The following is a 26,216-nucleotide window of genomic DNA, read 5'->3' on the forward strand; positions in this document are numbered from 1 at the left end:
TGAATTTCACATATTTTGAGTTACAACGCTATTGCACAGCGATATCTATGTACAATGATGTGCGGCGTAGACGCTGCACATCGTTTTGTTGGTTGTCAAATTTTCAAGATGGCGGATGCAGATGCGTCCTCTTCGAAAATTAATTTACATCGGTATGTTGCTCACCTTTCGCTATTTGACTAATTGTGTGAACATAAATTCAAAGTTTTAAATTATTAATTTCATTCGGTAAGTAAGGTTGTGATTTTTTATTAATTTGTGCATTCATTTTGATAGTCGAAGCTTCACACTATCCATCTCGTTTTGCAAGCATGTAATGACGCGTGTTAAAACAAGACAAAACATGAATCATAGATTAATAAAGCAATGGTGTTTTGACTACACAATAACAGAGTATGTATAATATACCAGTTCCTAAGGTTACCATATTATTATGAATTAAAAAAATATAAAACAAGACTTAACGATATGTTTCTACTTGACTAGGCTGCATGGTCTTTGCCTTACCGCAAGGAAAAGTAATAACATCAATATTTTTTTCTTTTATTTCATTTGTTTTTCTTTTTAGTAATATAATAATTATAACTAGTAAACGAAAGGACACTGCGTCAAAGCAAACTTTGCCAGGGGATTTACGTTAATTCCCCAATATTATCTGTCTGACTAGCTCATTCCCAATTGGTATAGACTGTCACGTCTGTCCACGGTACTGCGGTACTCTTTGACAAAATTCAATACCTACTAAAAGAAAAGTACTACAATGTTTTGTTTGGAATCTGTAGTTGCAGGGAATGTTCTTGTCTATGGTTGAAGTTGTTGGTTTTGAGCTTATATTATTTGATTTGTATAAATTAAGTTTCATGTTGAGCTTCAAAACTAAGACAAATCAGAATTAAAAAACCTGGAACTATATTCGGAAACTTGAAAGTTTAATTTGCAACCTTAAAGTTTACAACCATAATGTTGGTGCTTTTTCTTTTTCCTTATGCGTGCAAAGGACTATGACCGTGCAGCCTAGTCTTTAATTTAAAAGAAGACTACATAGGCCTGGAAATGGCATAAAAATACTAGAAATGGATACAAAGACTTTGCTTAGGCCTGGAAATGGATTATAGAGACTAGAAATGGACACAAAATTGATCGATCACTTATGCTAATTCCTTGTTGACGCGTAACCATAGCAACGCCAAACAAAAGACGAAATGTAAACAAAAGTGATTTATTTTCAAAGAGACAAGAAGACGGTCTGTCGAGTTTGATAAATACAATTAAAAACGAACTATTAATATATGTTAAAATGTCGTACCTAAGCGGATATGATAGCGAAGCCGTGGGCTTCGACTCTGTTAACCAAAATAAAAGGGCGGAATCAAATTCGGCTACGCAAACGAATTTCGTCGAATCTGGTACCGGGTGTCAGACGAACTTCACAAAAAACACAGGCTGCACTACGGATGAAGGTAAGAAGTAATTAGGCAAACGCGGTACAGCGGGAAAAGCGGTCGGGGAGCTGCCGGAAGCGAACGCATACCGGAGCATGCCACACGGCAGTCCCACGCGTTTTTCGCGGCAGGACAGCGCGAAAGACGTTCAAAATCAACCACATTCCATTTTCTACTAACATTAAAAAAAAAGCACCGTTAAAAACTTAATAAAAATACACTCAAGAGTTGTACAAAAATTACAACATGCAAACCCGCTAAGAGCCTACGCACACGGCGTATTTTAAACGCGCCCACGACACGCGTATACGTGCCGCAGACGCGCTGTAGTCGCTCGTATTTGTATCGCGCATTTTGGTAAGAGATAGTTTTAACTTTATTTTTGTTTGTTAATTTCATTTAGTTTTTGAAATGAAACAACTGCTTGAAATTCTAAGTGTAAACTCTAGTGGAGTACATAAGCTTCTTGCTTGAAACTCGATGTTTGCGCGCGTATAAATCGGTTCCCGTATACTCGCAGATGACGCGCATTTACAGTGCCGTAAACGCGCGTTCGTGATACATACGGCGTGTGCGTAGGCTCTAAGGCTGCGATTCCACCAAAGCTGTGCGAGGAGGTATCTGATTTGTCCGAGGATGTGTAGCGGACTCTTTTCAGCAGTTTCCACATTCCTCACTCGCGTATCTTGCACACACATTCCTCGCACACATCTTTTTCTTTTTTGTACGTATAAATACTTAGCTCCGCTAGCTCTATTCCACTGGAGCTGCCCTAAGCGAGGCGGACTAAGGCTGCCTTTCCACCAGAGATGTGCGACGTAGCGAGGCGGTGTGCGAGAAAAAATCCACCAATAGGATTGCTTCATTTTCCTAGCCTCGCTTAGGGCAGTTCCAATGGAAAAGGGTTAGCTGACCTAAGTATTTTTACATACCTACAAATTAGCGAGAAATGTGTGCGAGAGATGTGTGCAAGGAATGTGTGCGAGGGATGTGGGCGAGGAATGTGTGCAAAACGATATAGGAAGCTACTGACACTAGCTGACACTGACATATCGCCACCGCTGACACTACCATACCGTACCCTGCCCGCGCATAGCAGAAAAGTTTGTAACGCATGTTATCATAGCGTATTGGGACCCTGTCCCCGCCACCCGGCTTAAATGTAACAGGATGCATATGAATTCGAACATTACAAACATTCCCGGGCCCGGAATGTTTGTAATGTATAGAATCAGTACCATTCACAACACATTTAACACACACTCTCCACTTTTACATACACACCGCCAACTACACAGCATAGATTAATCTAAAAACTTAATTAACCGCACTCTTTAAATGTTGTTTCTTTGTTAAATTTCATTTTATTTTCTTCTTAGTCCCAAAAGAACAGTCTTATTGTACTAGTTTTGGGACTACAGAGTTTTATTTAGTTTACTTTTAAGCCATTTGTTTGTTACAACTAAGATTTATGTTTTCCCGCCGTGGTGGCAGCAGTACTATCCGCTAACACAGGTTGAACCCTTTTGTGGGGTCTGGATGTTGCCTGGCTGGTTAGCAACCAATCAATTACTTAAAACATATTAATGTAATTATTTTTATAGTATTTGTAATGACTATAAATAAAGTTATTATTATTATTATTATTAATGTCCCGCTACGTCCTGTGTGGCAGAGCATTACTAATGTAAGCCATGATCTTGATCTCGATCACAGTTAGCGAGAGGTATTATTCCCATGAGGCTTATAAGTGACTCGGAATTAGTAAAGGCGAAGATGCAGAGCCTTGAACACAGCCTTAAAGTTGCCTTATTCTACAGGATATATCATTAACACTGTTGAATGGAATGGCGTGATTTAATTCCGCCTTTCTCTTTCAATATTTTAAAACACACTAGAAGTTATTCAAAGGCAAACTAGAGCAAAAATTATGAATCTCTTATACCAACCTCGTTGCCATAAAGTAATTTATAAGAATAACTGCTTCAACATGTGTTTAATTATTAACAATAAATTACCAAACGAAATTAAATTGTTACAAGGACATACTTTTAAATTAAAATTGACAAAATGGCTTTTAACACATTGCTTCTATAGTAATAAAGAATACTTAGAATTGACAAATTCATTACATTAATTAGAAACTATAGAGACTAAACAAACATTGAATCCCAATAATATTTGCACATCTGCTTGCAGGTTGAATACAATGTACCTAATTTTACTTAAGACCTTTGTAATTACTGTATTCTGGCAAATAAACATATTCTATTCTATTCTATTCAATCAAGGGAGTAGACGTAGGCTGGGATTCTACCCTATTTTGTGGATCCTATTAAAAACATTCGTACGAAGCATTTCGCTTCTACATTTATATAGCGAGCGGCTATGGAGTGGAATTCCCTGCCTCCGGACTTGTTCCCCGAACGCTATAACTTCGACCTATTCAATGCGAGAGTGAATAGGCGTTATTTAGGTGTGCATGCTCCATCATCGACCTCATCATCACTTTCCATCAGGTGAGATGGAGGTCAAATGTGTACTTATTTTTATATGTAAAGAAAAATTAACATTCTCAAATGTAGGTTACTTGAAGATGAAACAATTTTGACGCATAGTTTAACAAGTAGGGTAACGAAGGAGTGCGGCTTGTGGCAGTGGCAGCATTAGATCTCTTTGTGAAAGAGGTCAGGAAAGTACTCCGCTCTCCTAATCATGTGAGAGCATTTGCACGCTATGTCCGATTAGTGTTAGTAGCTTGATTTTGATTGCCGTTTCCGATTGGAAACTGCGTCTCTTCTGAGTTGCGTAATTGCGATTCACAACTGGACGACCGGAAACTTTTTTGGCCGTGGCGCCGTCTATGAGAAATCTATGATATTTCGTCACCCAGTTAGATACCTTTACAGTTACCAGTCCCGGCTAGAGATGTCGTTATTAATTGTATTTAAATTTTTCTTGAATTGATATTCAATTATTTTTATGTGAAATTACTCCACCAGTTTGTGTGTCGATCTTTGTATTAATAATTATAACAAACTAGTGGAGTAATTTCACATAAATATAATTGAATATCAATTCCATAAAAATGTAAGTAGAAAATTGCTTAAGTGTCTGTAGTAAACTATAACCTATACATAAATTTTAATGATCTTTTACGGGAAGCGAGTAATTCGTTTTTCATCGTATCTGAGAAAATACACTTTTTGAGTTAATACACTATTGTATTAACAATGCTATATCGTTGGTCTAAACAGAATAAAATGTCCATTGATTTAATTTATCTTGTCTTAGAGAAAAACGGAACGAACCAGAGGACCTCACGAATTTTTCTATGTGCTCGCGTCGTATCTTTGTATTTTGTATTATCGACTTTTTAATCGTAGCGTCATCTATGAGAAATCTATATTTCGTCACCCGGTTAGTTACCTTTACAGTTACCAGACACGGCTAGAGATGTCGCTATTCCTTGCATTTAATAATTAAAATAATTGAATATCAATTCAATAAAAATTTAAACTAACTTATGTGTTGTGTTATGGAAAGCGGAAACTACGACAATACCACAAACACCCAGACCAGAGACAATATAGAAAAGTTAGAGAATGAGATAGGGAAGTACTGTCACCTTACCTATTTCTGCCACCGAACAGTAATGTGACCATTACTGTGTTTCGGTTTTGAAGGGTATAACGGTGCTGGTGAAATTACAAGCACATAAGACTTGTCTACTTATGTCCCATGCAGTGACAAGCGCAGTGGCAATGCCCCAAAGATCTTTGCGTTATGGATAGGTGTGTAGCTTAGTTGACACGACTTGTTCTTCCCGTCATTTGATATTATAAAAAAAATAGTCTCTACATTAACCCGGCCGGAGATCCAACCTGGGACCTCAGTTTTTTAGTTATTATAGCGCAGGTATTTTCGATTTTTTTTTACTATGATTAAGTAATGTGTAACTCGGCTGTGCACACGTACAAACCGCGCTGCTACGTTTATGCGGAGTTACAATACTTTTTATGGTTTGATGGTAAGCGACACGCACAAAAAACCGCCATTTTGGAGAGCGCCGGGCAGCGCGAGTGGCAATGATGGCAGTGGCATGAGAAGTATCGCGTTTACACACTCGTCCTGCCCACTTCCCTGCTCACTACGGCTGAATGTAAATGAGGTAAAAGGATCGGCAGCGCGAGCGGCAGTGCGTACATTCTGCTCCGACGCTCAGTACTCGCCAAGCGCCTGGAGGAGAAAGACGTTCGTTTAGATACTTTAGATCATCGAAAATGCCGTCCGAATGGAGCAATGAGATTATTTTAATGAGATTAGAATTAGTATATGCATTAAAAAATTAGTTAAGTAGGTAGGTTGATAATTAGGTACTTACAAAGTTCTATTTCGATGAATAGATATCATCCACCATCGTCTACGACGAACATTCTTTTTTTGTATTCGATATCTTTTTAAATATCGAACATAATTATGTATCGCAAAAAGAGACAGCGCGGCAGCTGTAATTATTTCGACGTCTGCCATTGCCGAAACTTGAAAGCGAAGTGAGTGGTAGGGCAGTATGTAAACACACACTCCTCTCGATCCTTCTGCAGCAGTATTTAGGGAATTATTGCCGGCAGCGCGAGGGGCAGCGGCAGGGGCTGAATGTAAAAGGGACATTACAGGTGGCATATTTTCTTCAAATTTAAATGAGACCATCAAAATAGTTATAGGAAATGAAACTATTTTTCGTCACGTCACGGTTGACATGGTCAGTCAACCGTGACCATGGGACCTGTAAAGGGCCCGAAACGTCGGTTTGTTTGAAAAAACAAATATACGCGATTTAAATCCGGAAAAATAGTTTCATTTCCTATGTGTAACAATCGCGAAAACCTAAGAACGTCAAAATAATTATTATAATAATACAATTTGTGATAAGCAAATATGGATTCGCGCTCAGCCGCTTCTTTTTTTGGGCGTAGTGAGGCGTCAGACGCCGACCCCACTGTGATCCGGGCGCACTAATGCGAGCGTTGTCGCGCGTCGTCAGTGTACTGAAATTATTGTAATAGAGATTGTCCATCCAAAGGTTCAGAAGATGACATTTTAAAGGAATACCCGCCGCCGGGCTTAAACGATTTCTTGCGAAAGGTGGTACCTTCTATGATGGAGCAACTTGATCGCAATGACTTAGAGCTATTATATAACTCTTCCGACTCTGAAGATGAAGATATTATAGTTTCGAAGTTGTTTCAAGAGTTGCCAGTTAAAATTGACATGCCTGGCCTTGGTGGTGGAGATTATCAGGTAAGATTCTGATTTTGTATCCACATTTTTAGCACTTCCGATGGCAATAGAGCTCCTTGTGGAAGAGTTAGTCCAAGGAAGTACTGCCACCTTACCTATATCTGCTGCCAAGCAGTAATGCGTTCCGGTTTAGGGTGCCTCAGGGTGACAGGTGCAGTGGCAGTGTCCCTTAGATCTTTGCGATTAAAATCTGATTGCACTGCAACTGTTATTGACAGGTGTGTCGCTTAACACCAGCCACACGATGTCTGATGTGATTGTGTTTCAGGCGTCGGTACTGGCCTTATCTTGGAGCAGCGCTGGAAACTCGCTAGCGGTTTCCGTAGGTCAGATACAGCACGAAACCTGGTGCCAGCACGATGGCCTGATCCGAATTTTCACAGTAAAAAGATCTGAACAAGACAAACTGGTTCACACACTGGATATTTCAGAGAAAAATTGTATCACGGTTGTCAAATACCACCCTTCTGTCTCAGCTCTGCTTGCTTATGGGACTACTTCCGGGGAAGTTGTTTTATGCAATCTCAGGAACTCTATGCTTGAAGATGGAATGCAACTGTCTTCCCCATCGGGTTGTCATGGGTCCAGACGGGTATCTGCTTTGGAATGGGCGAACCCATCTTTGGCGAACACATTTTTGACAGCTCAGATTACAAAGACCGGAAAGCGACGTGGAGCATCTGATCAGATTTTAATTTCTGCAGGTAGCGATGGCACTATGAACGTATGGCAAGTTAACTCGAACTTACGAATATTTGAAAATGTAATTTGCTATAACATAAATGGTTCTAAGAAGATCCCGAGTCCTGATATTACTTGTTTCGACTTTATTAAGAGCTGTCCTTTGCGTCCAAGTGATGAGAAAGTTGCAGACGATATATTTGTGGTGGGAACAAAGTCCGGAAAGTTGTTGCTTTGCAAGATAAAGACTGATTTTGTCCATGATATGGTGGATCCGGTTTACGAAGAGCTGGAAGGGCATCCTACTTGTGTCCTGAATTTGGCGTTCAGCTTTCAAAAACCTGGGATGTTTGCTTCCGTTTCTATGGATTCTGAATTGCGAGTGTACGATGTTAACCAAGTTTGTCCTTTGAAGGTAAGATTTTAAAGTGTAGGCGTAATAAAATGGTGCGAGTATACTTAGCTGTTGATTGTGTATATAACATAGGTTTCCAATTTTTTTGGCTCACCGCCCGCTTATATAAGATAAGAAAATTTCAACGCTCAAAACATGTATTCTTATACTAACTGAGGGTGTGTGCGAGATAATTGACTCGACCATAAAACGTATAAAGCGAAAATGGCGTACTGAGCTCAAGTTTGTGGAACTCCGCGTACTGTTGGCGCACGTGTCACGCAACTAAGCACTTAGGGCGCGTTCCCATTATGTCGTAACGTTTTATTTATCGTTGGAAGACTGTTAAAGCGGCAGATATTCAAACCATATTTGTATTGCAAACACGAGCGATTCGTTCTGTGTACCGTCTAGGCTCTCGGGTATCTCTCAGAGAAAAGTTTAAGGAGACTGGTATCATGACTGTGGCATCACAGTACATTTACTCAAATATTTTATATGCCCGTAAAAATATACATAATTTCAATAAGAAAGAAGATATCCATAATATTAACCTTAGAGCTAAGTCCAAACTCATGGTACCACGATTACGTTTAACCAAGGTAAAGAACTCTTTTATGGGGAACTGTATACGTTTTTACAATAAGATTCCGGAGCATATATTAAGTTTATCATTTCCTAAGTTTAAAAACTACATTAAAAATATTTTGATCGAAAAATCATATTACAAAATTGAAGACTACGTGTTAGATAAAGATGTATGGAAAGACGACATGGCTCCAGAATCCACACCAATTGGATTCAAAGTGTATTCCATAGCATTTAAGTTTATTTGAAAAGAGCAATCCCTAGAGTTTCTTGCTCGTTCTTCTCAGGGAGGTCAGCATAGTGAACGAGCAGTAGCTTAAATATGACGTTTTCAAGTGTAAATTTATTTTACCTATGGAATAAATAATCTTTGACTTTGTTCCGTCTAACCTGTTCCCATATCACGACTATCTGTCGTGGCTGTGTCGTGGACGTTTATTATATGGACTGTCGTGTCTAGCTGTTTCCACTAGATGTGACGATAATATATCGGTTCACGGTAGCCGCCTTGCCGTTTGCACGACAGAATTGCTTGAAGCGAGGTTTTATTTATCGTCGGACGACAATGTCGCTCCAGCTCTTCCCATTATCACGACAATCTGTCGTCGTAATGTCAAAACATTCGTGAACGACAGTTAATCGTGTTTTACTATATGTGAACAACGTCATTTAAATGTACAAGCCACGACACTTTGAACTGCACGACTATCTGTCGTCTCGACATAATGAGAACGCGCCCTTACTGTATTTATGGTTCTGTGACAAAAACGGCTAGAAAGTAACGTTTCTGACAAATGTTTCAGGTTCTCTGTCTCGACGTACCAGTGTCAAGCATGTGCTGGCTGCCAAACAACCCTTGCGTGGTGGTTCTGGGCTTGTCCAATCCTGAACAGGTCCAACTGAAGCTCTACAACATATCCAGCGGTCGGGCTTTGCCTATTGACGGATTTCATGGAGTAGAGAGTGTTTGTGCTTTATCAATATCGCAAAGCAGGTGGGTGTTGTTTTCATTAGTTTTCTTGGTGATTATAATAAGATAAGAACGGCGATGAAGAGGTCTCATCCTACCTTGAACCTTTGCAACTGCGTAGAAATGTGGCGTCGCTGTTCGTCCCCCCGCTAAATAATAATTAATTCACGGCCACACGTTCATCTGCTGGCAGTGCCGGCGGTGCGCACAATGTCTCACAGTAAATTCCACTTGTTCGCGGTCTGCACTGTCTTAATGCCCTTATTGTATCTGCACCGGACTGTAATGTTTTTGCAAGTGGATGGGTGACTTTATGTTATGAAAGTTTGAGGTTTTGTGAGAGGATGCGAATTATTAATACAAATTGTCTGTTTATGAATTTCACACTGCCTTGTTATTTTGCTGTAGTGCTGAGTAATTTTATACTATAAATAAATCGCTTAACGCCTTTTATCGAATGCACCATGGCGAGTGCTCTGAAGAAATATTCAACCTTAACCTCCCCGTTTTCCTGCTTCGAAACACGCGACCTGGCCTCCGTAGTCACCGTTTTACAACTTGCCGTATTCCATCGCGAACTAAATGGTCGCACCCTGTCGCACAGTTGACAAATACTCCCTTCCAGCGCACGTATTTCCTGGGGTCCTTCAAACGAGGCGTGAAGAGGCATCTTGCAAGACAGGCAGTGTGGGGGTGGCTAGGACAGTGATTGTATCAACACTGCACTATGTACCTTCACGTTTGAATTCCACTTTCCGGTGGAGTGGGGTCATGTATAAAAAGAAATACAAAAAATAAATTCAATATAACTTAATCTAATACAAGGAGAACAAATGTAAATAAAAGCAATTATAGTATTAAAATAAGCATTAAGAAAATAAACTAAATTATACATTCTTCATAGTAAAGCTATACATTTTAGTATTAGATCCTAATGTGTAATTGCTATGCCTAAATTAAATAAATGTGTACCTGTATTTCAGACATCTTTTTGGGCAAATTTTATAGCAAACTTTATATTACAGCTTAAAAACAGATTTTATATATTTAACAATAAAAGAATCTATGCGAATGTGCTGTGTACGAGATGAAAAGGTATCGAGTCGTCTGTGGTTGGTTAAAGTGCTTGAATCAAATGAAATAATTAAATGCTTTCTCAAAATTCCTTTATAATACCAAGTGACGGGACGAACAAGTCATGTGCCTGGTGGTCAGCGACACGCTTGTTCATAACAGTTGCAGTGTCACTCGGAGCTTTAAACCGCAAAGATCGGAGGACTGCCAGTGCGCCCGTCACCCTGAGACATAAGTTGACAAGTCCCATGTGCCTGTAATTTCACCAGTACCCTTCAAAACCGGAACGGAGTAATACTCGCTTACTGCTTGGCAGAAATAGGTATACCCGAGGATATTTTGAAATAGGACAGATATTGTTGCTCTGTCTTGTGTAACCATCGAGTATATAATAGAAGCGAGATATAATTTTCGCTTCTCGTGCTCTTAAAGTTCGTATATAAGCTGAGTGTAGGCACCATAAAATATTTTTACGGTTTTTATGCTCTAGTGCATGAAATAAAAAAAAACCATCACATTAAATATGTCTAATTAATTAAATTTTTATTGAATTGATATTCAATTTTTTTTTTGTGAAATTACTCCACTAGTTTGTTATAATTATTAATACAAAGATCGAACACTCAGAAAAAACACTCAGAAAAAATTCCTTCGATCCGGTCGGATTCGAACCGACGTCTTCTTGCATACCGTGCCAGACGCTATACCAACTAAGCCACGGAACGAACCAACGGACCTCACGAATTTTTCTATGTGCTTGTGTCGTGTCTTTGTATTTGGTTTTTCAACGACTTTTTAGTCGTAGCGCCATCTATGAGAAATCTATGACAGATTTATCACCCAGTTAGTACCTTTACAGCTACCAGTCCTGGCGAGAGATGTCGCTATTCACTGTATTAATTAAATTTTTATTGAATTGATATTCAATTTTTTTTTTTAAATTACTCCACTAGTTTGTTATAATTATTAATACAAAGATCGAACACTCAGAAAAAATGTCTAATTGTTGTAATTTTACATTCAATGGAATATTGCTGTTTAATTTCCTCGCAATCGAAGTGAAAAGTAGAGTTCTTGAAACCCATTTTAACTTCGACTTAAGTACATAGTCACCCTCGCCTGCGGCTCGGGTCGATATACTCATCTCGAGTAAGACGACGCATTTTATGCACTTGTTGTACAGTCTGCTATTCATTTGTTTGAAAACTATTCTGCCAAATCATTACAGTGATAACTGCGCTCCGATTGCCCAGCTCGAATTTGACCACTTCTAACTTAAGCGTTCCTGTAATGGACAAAAATTGCAAAATTACATATTTAATATTTAATTACGGATGAAATGTGATTCCGTTTGTTTTGTAATAAATATTTTTTGCTGTTTTTCCCACACCATTGAATGGAACAGCCCCCTAGGTTAGTTGTTGGCGATCATCGAGTATATAACCAGAAATAGAGACGAAATAAGGGCCATATATTCCTGGTAACACATTAGCGATACAGCTCTTATAAATATAAACTCTCGTTTGCACTGAAATATAGACAGGCCAACTACTGACCTGTGTGTACGTTTCCGTATATTCCAAAAAATATTCTGTATTTATTGTAATAAAGCATTGACTTACAATTATATGGACGTCGCATCCCCGCTAAAAAGTGTCCGAACTTATAGGGCGTTAAAATCGTATACGTCATTCACACTTTAGTCTTCGTTTGTTCGACTGACAGCGAAGCAAAATTAGACAGCAAAATTAGACAGTACTGCGATTACGTTACAATTTAAATTCAACGTTATAGCTTTTTCTTATTCCTTTACATGTCACTACGTTTAAATAGGTTGACTTGGGACATTTTTTTCGTGGTTTTTGTATTCGACCCGTCGTCCATTTATTTGTAAGTCAATGTAATAAAAATAATATCTCTAACAATGCCGTGCTGTTCTATTCGGTGGTGTAGGAAAAACAGCAAAACATCTAATTACAAAACAAACGGAATCACATTTCATCGGTAATTAAATATTAAATATGTAATTTTGCAATTTTCGTCCATTATAGCAAAGCTCAAGTTAACTGGTCGATTTGAAGTGAAACAGTTGACGACACCCGTCAATTGTTTCGAACTCGAGCCAGCCAATCGGAGCGCAGTTGTCACAGTAATGATATGGCAGAATAGTTTTCAAACAAATTATATGACATTTCGTCTCTACTTCTGGTTATATAGTCGATGTTGGCGATGTACTATTTCAGTTTTGTAATTTGTGATTTCAGCGCAGACGAGAGTTGATGTTTAAAAGTGATGTAAGGCCCATTTACTTGATGAGTTGCCAGGGATGGACGATTTTTATTTCGTCTCTATTTCTGGTTATATTCGATGTGTGTAACATACAAAAGTGACCCTGTATGTAAAGATAGGTATTATGTCAACAGCGCAACGCGGATCGCGGCTGGCGATGCGGATGGCACTGTGAAAATTTGGGAACTACCCGCACGCAGGATCCGACTCTCGCCGGAAGATCTTGAGTTTTAATCTGACAATTCGCGCTCACCGTCAAACCAACTACCTTTTGGCTAAAAACCAAGTTCGAGTGTCACCGCAAGTAAACTTTGGCAAACTAAGTAAGCGTTTGTGTGATTTATATAAACAAGATGTTCTAAGATTATCGCATACTTGTCGACGCCCAAAGTGCCGAAAGAATCGAATTTTCTATCTAGCCGCACCGAATCCCAGATGAATTCGGACCATGTCATCAGATTTGGCGCGGACGGTGCGGATGTATTCTCTACCTAATCAATTACTATGTTGCCACCTTAGAATAATAACGCACAGAAACCTAGTCCGCACACGCTAAGTGAGGCAAATTGAAGCGCGCCCAATGGGCCTACACGAGCAGGCGGGCCTTCAGTGCTCAAGGTCAACTTGCACCGCGAACAGCTCCAGAATTTTAGCTAAAAATGACGAAATGTGCGGTAGATGAGTGTAAAAATACGTCAGACAAACATAAAATAGATACTAACGTCACATTCTACAAGGAAGTAACGCGTTTCAACTAGTATTTTTATATAAATATTCACTAAAACCGAAAATTAACCTACTACTAAAACTAGCCTACATGAATTTGATTTTTGCCTCACTTGTGACAGTTCGTTTGATATGAAACTATCATTCTATGCGTTATTATTCCAGTTTTTTTTATAATATCTAGTGACGGGACGAATAATTCGTGCGCCTGATGGTCGTGCGCCCGTCATCCTCAGACATAAGTTGACAAGTCCCATGTGCCTGTAATTTCACCAGCACCCTTACCCTTCAAAACCGAAATACAGTAACGATGATATTACTGCTTGGCGGCAGAAATAGGTAAGGTGGCAGTACTTACCTGGCAGTGCCTGTTATGGAATGGCGGTCTGGTCCCGTCAACTTAGTATTACGCGTGAATTTCCCAACCCCCATTGGGTCAGCGTGGCGAACTATGGCCTTTACCTCGCCTAAGAGGAGACTCGTGCCCAACTGTGAGACGTAAAATGTATGTTGTTGATTTATTTATTTATTTATTTATTTACATATTGCTTACAGATAGATATCCAAACGCAATAGCAAGTAGAAAAATAGGTGGTATTTAAATATTTATACAAAAATAATAGAATTAAAAAAACACAATGAACTAATAAATTAAACAAAATTGAATAATTACCTATATAGAATCAATTACATTGCAATAACATTATTATTATCCTATTTATTTTACTGTAAAATGGAACAAAGTATCATTACCAATGAGTCAATTTATCTCAAGTTACACAATACTGCTGTCTCCGGTCAAAGTTTCAAGATACCGTCCCGCGAAAACCACGAATCCATGCTCCGAGCATGTAAATATATCCAATGAGGAGTCAAAGAGAAGCATCTGGTTAAGATATTTAAGCGCTCTTGGGAGTGGGGCCAACTCACTTATCTTTGATCGTGTAGCATGCACTGCAAATAAAGTCTTTCTGTGAGTTCGCACCAAATTGATGATAGTTATACTTTCGGCGCTGTCGATTCTTTCGGCGCGAATAGGTGTGCTAGGCCTAAGGTGATCACATGACTTGTTTTCTCGCAACATTTACTGAGCCTAGGCGGACGTCCGTATAGGCAACGCGTGAAATCACGTGTCGTGGGGAATCCAGCTTAAAAGCGGCCATGCCGTTTCGCGGCCGGGGTCGCACGTTTCTTGGAAACGCGCCGTGATAGACAGACCCGTCACTGGTCGGTAACTTCAAAGGCGCGGCCTATGTCACAGATTACTTAATATTTACTATACTCCGGTCTTCTTCTTTATTTATTAGTGGCTTGTTATACTCCGGTCCAACCATTTTTTTTTTCTTCTTTCCATAAAGGAAAAGGCAAAGGTTTTACACCATACAGCCAAGTCCTGGTACATTATTCTTTTTTGGTACACGAAGTTGAATTATGTTTCTGTAAATATGGCCACCACAAAGAGGATAGGCAATTTGAGGCGGCGTGCTTGGATTGACTCGGGATTCCTTAAAACGGGCCGATACGGGTATTTTAGTTGGAGATTCGTATAATTTCGCGTTTTAATCTTCGGTTAAGGCACAATAGCACTATCCTATTCCACTTTAAACTAGATTTCACAAAATAATTGAAAGTCAAAATAAAAACGACACTTTTCCCTCCAAAAGGTCCAGAGCGAATCCCCAACCATTTATTTAACTTTTGCGTTTCCGATTAAAAATAAAAGAGTCCAGGAAGTATTGCATTTGTTTGTCTATGGTTGTATGTCAATAATTATGGAACTTCGGAGGCATGCTTAGGTCAAAAGTTAAATAAACGGAGTATACGTAATTTTCATATAAAATCGACAATACCTAAGCTATATTAGCCTACAAAATCTAACTGACAGCACAAAACAGAACAATAATTAACTAAAAATATTTTTGGTTTACCCACACGTTCGGCTTAAGAGAGCGTTGATACACAACAAAGGTTGGTTATGATAGATATATCATAACAATGGCTAAAGCCAACACCCACTTCACATTACCACAATTTGTTATTCCGTGGTGAAATAAAAAAAATAATCAATTCATTATTGTATTAGGGCGCCCCTTCACCGCGAACATTTGCTTGTAATGTAACGTTCAAAAGTATTACAGTCAGTGAGGGAGGAGAGCCGAGCATTCGATAGCCTTTTTCATCGTGAGCATTCCCCTGTACTGTAACAATATGTCCAGATTGTAAGGCTGCGACTCCACCAGATATAGTGGAAGTGTTTTCAAGTCTTTACTCTCGCTAGTGCCTTTGAGTGCCCGCGAGTGCCTTTGAGTGCCGGCGAGTGCCATTGAGTGCCTTTGAATGCCCGCTAATGCCCGCGAGTGTGAAGTGGCAAGCACTCAAAAGCATTCAAAAGCACTAAAAGGCACTCATAAGCATTCAAAAGCACTAAAAGGCACTCATAGGCACTAAAAAGCACTCAAAGGCACTCATAGGCACTCACAGTCACTCAAAAATACTCAAAGGCATGCGCTGGCACTCAAAGGCACTCGAAGGCACTCAAAGGCACTCGCTGGCAGTCAGAGGCACTCACGCCTCGCACATCCCTGGTGGAATTGCAGCCTAATCAAATCTTGGATGTTACATTACAGGCGAATGCTCGTCGGTGAAGGGGGTGATTTGTAATGCAATGTTCGCAAACGAATCTTGAATGTTACATTACAGGCGAATGTTCTCGGCGAGGGAGCGTCCTTATAGTGCACGAGTGAGGTTGGCGTAAGTCTGTGCCTGAATATTTATTGCGAATTGGACTTTAGTTATTTTGCTTCACGGCGAAGAAAAGTCTTTAACGTAATTGGGCGTTTACAGCCTAAAATCTAGCTTCGCCTCGTGCCCTATGTTGTGGTAGTATAAAGGATTAGTTATAATTATTTTTAATTTATATTATTAGTTTAAAATATTAAAGTTGAAACGCTAGCAGTACTTACTTTAAATATATTTATTTTTTAAATAAAATGGTTTTTATTTTATTTTAGTGTACCATGTACCTGTAGCTTTACCCTTATTCTTGGCGGCAGCAATAGATATGGTGGCAGTAATTCAAAGCAGCAATATGGACCAGAAAACAAAGTTTCCCTGAGTAGTTTTGCTGAAATGTGTGTATGAAAGAAACTATTGTACCACTAAACGTACCACTAGTAGGGTGGCGGGTGTTTTTAAGCCCCTAGGTACCGTACTACCATGTTGTTTTAAGGTACCATAGTATGTATGTATCCACGTTCGGGGGATTCTGATGAAGTACGATCACAAGGATCCCCTGGGGTTTGGGCTAGGGGATTCTGGTGGAAGAAACGTGTTTAACAATGAAAATTGTACTGGCATAGAGACAACTGGAATGCTACTGGGTTAATATACGCTTTTTTAGGGTTCCTGGAGTCGCGCCACCAGTATCATACGGTTACCATTTTGGACTGCCACGCGGAGGTCCCAGGTTCGATTTCCGGGCCGGGAGAAATATTTGCATGGCCTACATTTATTTCTCTCGTGAGTTTGGGTGAAATTTGTGGTTGTGTATGTGTGTCCATGGCACTCGTGACACAGGGTTATGTAATATTTTATTATATTAGCTTGTTGTGCTAGTTGTTAATTTATTTTAGTGTTATTATAACTCCGAACATCATTCTTATTATAAATATTAATACAAAGATCGAACACTCACAAAAAATTCCTTCGATCCGGCCGGATTCGAACCGACGTCTTCTAGCATACCGTGGCAGACGCTATACCAACTAAGCCACGGAACGAACCAGCGGACCTTTATACGATGGCTATTGATCTGCGCCATCTAGATATAAGACCTACAGAGATTTAGACCTACAGAGTTACGATCGTAGTATGGAGATTAACAGTGCTAGAGGTGTCCACTTAAAAAATACATCGATGTCTTCATTCGCTGTAAAACTTCGAAAGCTTGCGTCGATATTTTTCGATGCATCGCTTAACATCGGTTTTTCAACATAGAATATTTTTTTGTTTTTCTTAGCTTAATAGTGAATGCAGAGTAACACTATACCAATAGAGTGGTGCTGTCGCTGTAGTGACTTTAAATTTTTTGATATTGTGTGTTATCAAGAGAAGTAAGGACCTTTGAAAAAAATATTGTATTGTATCGGTAAGACATACATTTATAGGTGAAAAAAACTGCAAATTAATAGAAATGTTTTCACTCAAGAATAATTCCTTCCAGGAATGTTTTTTCGCAATTAGATCAAATTGACAAATAAGATCGATACATACTCAATTATTCATTCACAGAAGAATGAAATAGAGGATTATAAATATAAATAAAACTGACACTAAATGACTTACAATATCAAATTAGAAATAAAGCCAGATTTTATCTTTTCTATGATTCGATGTTTTTATTAAAAAATATCGATGAACCAAAACAGTGAACCAATCCGTTGTAACATATGATAAACGTCGAATGTATATGTACAATACATCCATCCTCTAAGAATACAATAAACAGCAATAAATTCTCTTTCATTTTTTTTTACATCATTACTTTATACAGGGTGCAATTTCAACGAGACCTGTGCTCAGTAGGGGGACATACAAGAATGGGTACTGGGTAACATAATAACGTAATAATAATAAGGCACACACCATAGCCCCGCTCTAAGAAAACCCTGTATCGCGGGTGCCATGGACACATGCATAGACGACCACAAATTAACCCACGAGATATAATGTAGGCCATATAAATATTTCTCCCGGCCCAGGAATCTAACCCGAGATTTCTGCGTGGCAGACTAGTATAGTAACCGTTCGGCCACATAGGCAGATAATATAATAGCATAGGAAGAGGTAAGAAAAAAATTAGTGGAAAATGTGGTGCTGGAAAAAAGTGCTTCAGTGGCATAGGATTTTTTTTGCTGTGTAAGTTTGTCAAAATACAGTCCTGCATTTCCGAATTAAAGGGTAGAAAGAGCGACCATAACTAGACAAATCGACTATACGCAGAGGGTTGTTGATGCCCTTCGGGTGCATTATAATTATGTCTTCAGGATACTGATGGCGTTCATCCGATTCTGCAGTGCATCTGAAGTGTTCATCATCATCTTCAATCCAGGCGAGGGTTTAGTTTTTCACACGTTTTCCGAGGTTTGTGAACCTTCTTCGACGTGCAGGTTTTATCTCGATGTGTTTTCTTCATCGAAAAGCTCATGGTAAACCTCTCACCTCATCTCCTAAAACCTTAAAATGCTGGATTACTATCAGAACCGCTGTTACCAAACTCACACATTCTTAATTTTAAAAACACTACAAAATCGTAGTTTCAAATTTAAAAAGTAATAACAAATCCTGGATTGTTTATAACATAAACTTTACCCTGTTGGCAAGCGTTGAAAGTTCATTACCATCTATGTCTATTATTGCAAGTTACGTTTTGAAATTGTATTGATATCTCAATCAGTGTGCTGCCATCTAGCGGTTAAAGACGACGAATTGGAGTATAATTGGAGTATAATAAAAAAATTCAACTCCAGTGCAAAGGAACGAGATCCGTTGTGATAATGATGATGTTGTGCTGCCGTCTGTACTTATGTATTGTATGGTGGTTTATTATGCACCTTGTATAACCAAGCAGTTAAACAAAAAAGAAGTATTAGAAAAGCATCGAACATTTTTGAGCGAGAATCATGTATATTTGTGCAAAAACTGCTCTACGGAGAAGCAGAATCTTCTTTCATGCAAAGGTAGGCTGAAAAAATCTAAAAAGAGAAGACTAAATTCAAAAATTGAATCTGGAATCCGGTACTTAGCAGTCTTTTGTTTTCCGCTCACAAATCTTTGGTCACGCTCCTACAATGACATAACATTGAGCAAAATTACACAAAGAAAAAAAATCAAAATTTCAAGTTTATAGGCTGGCGAAGTATTCGAAACTAAAAAACTAAAAACTCTTCGTGAACATGGCTTTAGTTTTGAGGAAAGCGGTTCTGCCAAGAAATGTATCCTTCCTAAAATGTATCAAAGGTCGCCCCGTTGCTACAACAGCGCAAAAACGTAGTCCGACTGTGCTATGTAAGTATACCAGCGTTGCTTTAAAAAAGTAGTTACTTGTGTAGCGAAATTTCCGGACTTTTAGAAAAAACAATTCTTGGAATTGTTTTCGCGATTGTTCTTTATGAAAATTTTAGTACGTTAGTTTATTTAGAAAGTACAATCCGACCGAAATAACGACGAAAGATGTGCATAAGGTTTATTTGTTACTGATAATACTAAGCGGGTGATGACGTGGTAACGCTAGACTGAGAGGGGTACGTGTCCCGCATATTTCGGTCGGATTATACCCTAAAAAAGCAGGTAAGTGGTAGAATAGCTAGTAGAATGGTAATCGTTTGCGATTCGTGAGCAATCTTTGTATAAAAACAAAATGGTGTCGAAGTGAAAAAAACCTTGAGGTACGCGTAACATGAAGGACGTGACCGTCATAAAATTACGCGGGAGCTTTTATTGCAAATTGAGCAAATTGCCATTGATAGGTAGGCTGTCAGCGTCGTGTGGTACGGTGGGCCACACTTGTGTAGAAAATTTGAAATGACACTTTTTTTGTACGAAAATGTGTGGCCTTGCGTTGTCAGTACGCAGTTGCAGCTTGTCATGTTTTGTTCGTGTTCTTCCGTATCTGGTATCGTTCGTCAGCATTTTCTGATTACATCGAGATAATTATATTAAATCAAAATTTCTTATCGAAACGTCTTCGATCCTTATGACGGTGTCGTTTGCCCTGTGACTTCTGACAACGCTTTAGAATTGAGAGGTTCATTGGTTTTGAGACTGGTTTTTAGGGACGCGCCCCCATCTCAAAACCAACAGATGAAACTTGATTTTGTTGCCTCTTGGCAGCGTTTTAAACCTGTGCCGCTAGTGAGATGCCTGTTATTCCGGAGAACGCACAGTTGGCCGAAAGGACCTCCAGGCATTAATACACGGCGAGAAACCATCGTTCTTCTGGATAGCATGGATCTGCTTGCTAGCGGTCTTCTCGCCTAGTATTAAGCTTAGATGTCCTTTGCAGGCGGACGCGGTCTCGGACCATTTTCGTCGGGCCGATTTCCCTTCCTCGCGTGTGGCGACACCGGTGTGCGGCCGTTTGCTGAAAAAAAAGACGGCGCACCGTGTTGCCCTTGTGGACCCTGCTGTCCGTGTGGCCCGTGCGGTCCCTGCTGCTCACCGTGCCGCTGCCCCTGCCCGTGCCCATGCCCGTGTGGGCCGTGCGGCCCTTGTGGACCTTGTGGTCCGTGCGGGCCCTGTCGCTGCCCGTGCGGACCATGTGGCCCCTGCGGGCCCTGCGGCCCCTGCGGCCCCTGCGGCCCCTGCGGCCCATGCGGCCCTTGCGGCCCTTGCCCATGTGGACCGTGTGGACCTTGTGGACCTTGCGGACCTTGCGGACCTTGCGGTCCCTGCTGTCCTTGCCCATGCGGACCGTGTGGACCATGCGGACCGTGCGGGCCATGCGGCCCATGCTGCCCCTGCCCATGCCCCTGCCCCCCTAAGTGCCCTCCAAAGAAGTGCGAAGGCGAATGCCCCGTCTGCGGCTCCGCAGTGAACGCCCAGGTCATGACTAACATGGCTACAAACGTAGAAGTTCCCAAGGATGAGAAACTCACTGGTGTAGTCAAAATGAGCCCATGACTACTTTACATTTTTGATATATAACATATGCGTTAATATTATTTCTAGGCATATTTCAATATAGCCGATGTCCATTTTTGAAGCAATAAACTGTCTCGAGAGATTTGGTTGTTTTATTTGTCGATACGTTGAACTCTTAGATGTTAACTGTTAGGCGAACTTAGGATTTAGGTTTCATCTATAACGACTGGTTTTAATCGAGGTGAATAGCGTGACATAACCTTTGCAGCCACGGCCGTTCCCCGTCGAAGCTTGCAGAGGGCCATCCTGATGAGGTACTTGAAGATTGGAGGAGAGAAACGGTTGCTGGCGGTCAGTCATCGCGGCCGCCCGCGCAAGACTTCGTTGCGCTGCAGCATGTCGTGCCCCAACCTCGTCCCGCGCGCCAAAGTCTACGTGCCGCTTCGACACTACAGTCCCTGCAGAACTAAGCCAGTTTGTGACGAAGTCAAATCCTCTTCCGCCGGTTGCTCTAACAAACCCTCGGCAAACATCGCGGGTACAATAGCGGCGGCGTGTAAGTGCCCCTGCCCCTTCCCCTGCGGACCTTGCGGCAATTGTTGTGGCTGCAACTGCCTCCCTCCACCTTGCAACACTCCACCGAAGTGCATCCAGTACATGACGGGCTACTACTATTATCCATACGGCTTCTGGTTCTGTGGACCATACCATGTGTCGGGCTGCTGCTGCCCCGTGGGTCCGTGCGGCGGTTGCCCGTGCCCAGGCCCATGCCCGTGCCCGTGCCCTAAATGTTGTCTTGTTCCTGGTGCGCTGATGAGCGGTATGGGAGCAGCATCGGTGACAACTGCTCTCTCTAGTACCCTCGCGAAAAATACTAAAAAAGATTGCGTGACTCAGCAAATGCCACAAAAACCGTCAATGCCACAGTCGCCCCAAATGCCACAATCGCCTTTCCCGTTTCCACAAATGCCGCAAATGCCTCAACAAACGCCGCAGTACCCATGGCAAATGCCGGGTGCGCCACCCTTCATGCCACAACAGTGCGCTCAAGCCACTCACGTCGCTCCAGGCGATGATCAATCTGCCGCCGGTTCGAAATTCTTCCCATTCAGTACGACCGCCGTGCCGGGCAAAGTTTGCTGTGGTAGTAGCCCGCTCGACAAGATGCCTACTTTAAGTAAGAATGTTAAACCTATCGCTAAGGCCACGACAAGCTGTCCGGGCACGAAAGCGCGTACCTACAACACGACTTCTAATCCAAAGAGGCGGCCTACCCCGCTTGAACACCATGAGAAACCTTACAAGTTTTGTGCAGCACTCCCTAAGCAAGCGGGGGCAGAGTCTTGCCCGCCACAGTTGCAACCGCGGCATGTGCCCACCGCTGAGGAGCGGGACCGTCCGACCATTCGCCCTGGGGCATTCGACATTACCTCTGTGCCAAAGTACAGAAACCCTTATCCCGAACCCGTCGATTTTAAATTCAAGCACAAGGAGAACAAAATGTAAAGTGAATTAGGTGGATAATAAACTAACTACACCTAACTATCGTATTATCTACCTAATTTATGAAATAGCTTATTACCTACGTAATTAATGATAATTTCGGCAACGGCAGCTTTTGGATTTTTGTCTTGGATAACGAAATAAAAACTGTAAAATTAAAAACTGCGTTTCATTTCGTTGTTAATTGCACAAAAGAAATGTTAGATTTTTCATTACAGTGAACAATCATCCTTTCAGCAAATGACATCACGAAGAATGCCTTTAGTGAGCTGGCAACTCTAAAACCGGCTCTTCATATGTTGGCGGTCAGGATGTTGGAGGTACAGAACCGCACCAGTTCGAAGTCCCCTCAAACAAGAAGTTATGGCCTGTTGCTGCGCGCCGCATCTGTCCCCTGTCTACGCATGAGCCAAGAAGTCCGTGTCGGTCCTTGCCATCACATCGCGAAGTCTAAATCTGTCTGCTGGACACCGAGGGATGACAAACTGAACTACCCTTGGCTGTATCATACGTATAAAAGGTTTTCTTCTTCGACCTGCTCTTCATATACGAAAAAACCTTTGCCAGCCCTTGTCCGTCTTCCTTACTCTGTTGCTAGCTTCTCGGATAATCCTATCTTTATAAGGGCTAAGAAACAAGTTTCTGCTGCAACAGCGGAACCGTTTCCTTTCGTCCTTTCCAATAACCTCTCCTCTACCAAACAGACAGTAAAACAAGCTACTGACGCAGTCGCTTCATCAAATGCAGATTCTTTTACACACAGCCCGTGGGACAGCACTCATTTGAAGTTTCCTAGCATGCAATCGTCACCTGCCCAAATTTGGCAACACCAATGTTGGTTGCAAAATGTTGGTTCCCATGCACCAACAATCTTTAAGCAACCAGCTAGAAGCAATCCTTGTATTGTTCACTTCCCATTTAATCTACTAACCAATTCTGCAAGTTGTTGCGGATGCGGACCTTGTGGGCCATGTTGCAGTGGTTGTTGCGGCACTTGTTGCGGTGGTTGTTGCGGTGCTTGTTGCGGCGGTTGTTGTGGTGGAACCTGCGGGGCCTGCCCATGGCCTGGCGGCTACTCACCGCCTGGCTTCCGAAGCTGCGGATGTGTTGCACCTTGTGGCCCTTGTAATGTTGGCAGCCCGTGCGGACCGTGCATGGGCCCCAGTGGCCCTGCGTTAGTTCAAGGGTCGTGCCCATCTTGCCTTGGTTTCGCTTTTGGCCCAAGTTGCCCTCCCTGCGGGTGCAATCCTGGTTTGTGTGGTTGCGGACCGTGTTGCGGATGTGGTCCATGTTGCGGTGGGTGCGGCCCTTGTTGCGGCGGGTGCGGCCCTTGTTGCGGCGGGTGCGGCCCTTGTTGCGGCGGGTCCGGCCCTTGTTGCGGCGGGTGCGGCCCGTGCGGCCCGTGTTACTGCGCATGTTTGAGTCCTAACAGTTCTTCGTGTTTGTTTTATATTCCCCCTCCAGGCACGGCTGCGAAAAGCGAATCCATGACCAGTGGCCCTCGACGTAAAGCTACAAATTTAAGCTCCGCAAAAGCCGTGCCGCAAAATCCGAATTTAATAAAAAAAATCATTTCGGATAGCATTTGCTTCTGTGCAGCATGCAGGGCTGTTCGCAAACGTTCTGCGCAATTGGATCATTCTCATGGCAATGATTGCTGTAAAAATAACTCCGCGAATCCAATCCCAGAATCCAACTTATCAAATTGCAGTTTAAAACATGGATGCAATTTATCGAAATCAAACGAGAAAACCAATCCATCTATCAAAAATACTTCAGTACGTCACTTTTCGACCCGAAAATCGGAAGAAAGCCCTTTATTAGTGGAAAAGCTTGGCAATGCTTATGAAATGCCTGTATGTCCGCCTACAGAACCAAGGACTAAGTATTTATCACAATCGATCTCATTCCAACGACGCGTGGGAACTGCGAATCTACGAAGCCAAATGGTGTCCAGTATTCCATTTACCAGCAAAATAACAGCAAAAAAGTGCGAAAGCTTCGTTTTAGGAAATGAGTAGGCAATATGTATATTGTCCAACAACAATTTATATTATAGTGACATGTTATTTCAACAAAAAAGAATAAAGTGCATAAATAGTCTTTCGAGTGGTTTGTTATTAGCTCTCCTGGATTAAGTCACACGCATCCTACACCACATAGCCATTAGCTACTTAAATTTTAACTCTTAACATGAATACTTGAGTGGTTGCTTGACGATCACATTTCTAGTCGCTTTCATCCCTCACGTCTTCTGATGAACGTTAGGAGATTGGTCATTACAGTGAACGATCATCCTTTCAGCGACTTGCACCATGAAGAAGGCCCAATGTGAGCTGGTAACGCAAACACTGGCTCGCATTCCGCCGGTAGTGAAGATAGCGGAGTGCCAAAACCACCACTCCGAGTCGCAGCCGACCAGTAGCGAGTCGCAGCCGACCAGTAGCAGTTGCCCGCGCTGGTTGTCGCGCGCCACATCCGCGCCATGTCTACGCGTCAACGATGAAGCAACACGACCTCGCATACACTGGACCAAATCCACCGTCTTTGATTCTGGCCACGGCAAAAACACGAACTGCTTTAGAAGTTGTAAACGCTTGCCTTATTCTTGTTCTTCCTGTGAGAACTTTTGTCCAGGTGATAGTCGATCTGACAATCCTTGCGGATGTCTGCCTCCACCTTGTGGTACTGTTGACCCCAAATGCGTCCAATATTTGCCCGGCTACGACAATCTTTACGGCATCTGGTCCCGCGGGTCATTCCACATAGGTTGCTGCTACCCCTGCCGTCCCTGTACTAACCCCAGTATTCTAAGTAGCTCGTACTACTCTTATGCGCGCGATATTCCCCCGACGACTAATGACATGGCCATTCTTCCAAAACTTGGCAAATTATTTGGAAATACGATAAATAAATCTAACGTAGAAGCGTCGTCTTCGCAAGATCTAGAAACAGTGTCAAATAACTCAGCTACTTCCGCTACTCCTCTTTCAAAGTGGAGGTTTGGGACATCTGTTGGAAACCAATTGAGAGATAAATCTCTGCCAGTCGTAACGGGCTTTAAATTAGAGTCAGTTTCAGATGTGATTCCTAAGCCAATGTACGACAATCACTCTATTGAAGTGGAGCTGGATGTTAAGCTAAACAACTTTGGTACGGCAGGTGTTTCCAAAAAGTGCGAAGGGGCTTTTAATTCTCCGAGTTCGGAACCCTGTGGTGTAGCCCAATTGAACAGACTTAACTTTAATTCCTGTATGTCAGCTTTGGTTAGTACTTGCGCTCTTTATGACCCATTCGTCTCATTGTATACTGCTCAGGACATTTGTCCTCCACGCCCACATAAGGTATCGAATGCTGCAAACAATCCAGGCAAAGTGCCAAGTAATTCTTGTCCTGCTTGTAACTGTCTCCCATGTACCTGTGGCCCATGCGGTTGTTTTCCTTGTGGCTGTAGTCCGTGTGGGACATGTGCTGGGCCGTGCCCTGCGTGTTTGGGTTTCACCTGCGGTCCAAATTGCGGGCCTCAAGGGTGTAATCCTTGTCTTTGCGGCTGCGGTCCCTGCGGCTGCGGTCCGTGCGGCTGCGGTCCGTGCGGCTGCGGTCCGTG

At 41.7% G+C, this 26,216-nt stretch overlaps 2 protein-coding genes across 4 annotated transcripts; both read left to right on the forward strand.

The window, feature by feature from the left end:
• Positions 1 to 1,297: 1,297 nt before the first annotated feature.
• Positions 1,298 to 13,009, forward strand: LOC113239046 (WD repeat-containing protein 34-like). Of its 2 annotated transcripts, XM_026475909.1 has the most exons (5): positions 1,298 to 1,460; positions 6,526 to 6,743; positions 7,012 to 7,839; positions 9,210 to 9,400; positions 12,874 to 13,009. In XM_026475909.1, exons 1-5 carry the CDS (start codon positions 1,298 to 1,300, stop codon positions 12,971 to 12,973), a joined length of 1,500 nt encoding a protein of 499 aa, XP_026331694.1. In that variant the 3' UTR covers positions 12,974 to 13,009. The 2 variants fall into 2 exon arrangements, with proteins under 2 accessions (XP_026331694.1, XP_026331695.1); XM_026475910.1 differs by lacking the exon at positions 9,210 to 9,400.
• A 6,285-nt stretch (positions 13,010 to 19,294) lies between these two features.
• Positions 19,295 to 24,738, forward strand: LOC113239045. Of its 2 annotated transcripts, none has more exons than XM_026475907.1 (2): positions 19,295 to 19,531; positions 22,847 to 24,738. In XM_026475907.1, exons 1-2 carry the CDS (start codon positions 19,420 to 19,422, stop codon positions 24,628 to 24,630), a joined length of 1,896 nt encoding a protein of 631 aa, XP_026331692.1. In that variant the 5' UTR covers positions 19,295 to 19,419; the 3' UTR covers positions 24,631 to 24,738. The 2 variants fall into 2 exon arrangements, with proteins under 2 accessions (XP_026331692.1, XP_026331693.1); XM_026475908.1 differs by lacking the exon at positions 22,847 to 24,738 and adding an exon at positions 21,375 to 22,645 and having other exon boundaries at positions 19,334 to 19,531.
• Positions 24,739 to 26,216: the final 1,478 nt, after the last annotated feature.

Source organism: Hyposmocoma kahamanoa, unplaced genomic scaffold (assembly GCF_003589595.1).
Source record: "Hyposmocoma kahamanoa isolate Upper Pololo Valley unplaced genomic scaffold, ASM358959v1 99259, whole genome shotgun sequence".
NCBI classification, from domain to species: Eukaryota; Metazoa; Arthropoda; class Insecta; order Lepidoptera; family Cosmopterigidae; genus Hyposmocoma; species Hyposmocoma kahamanoa.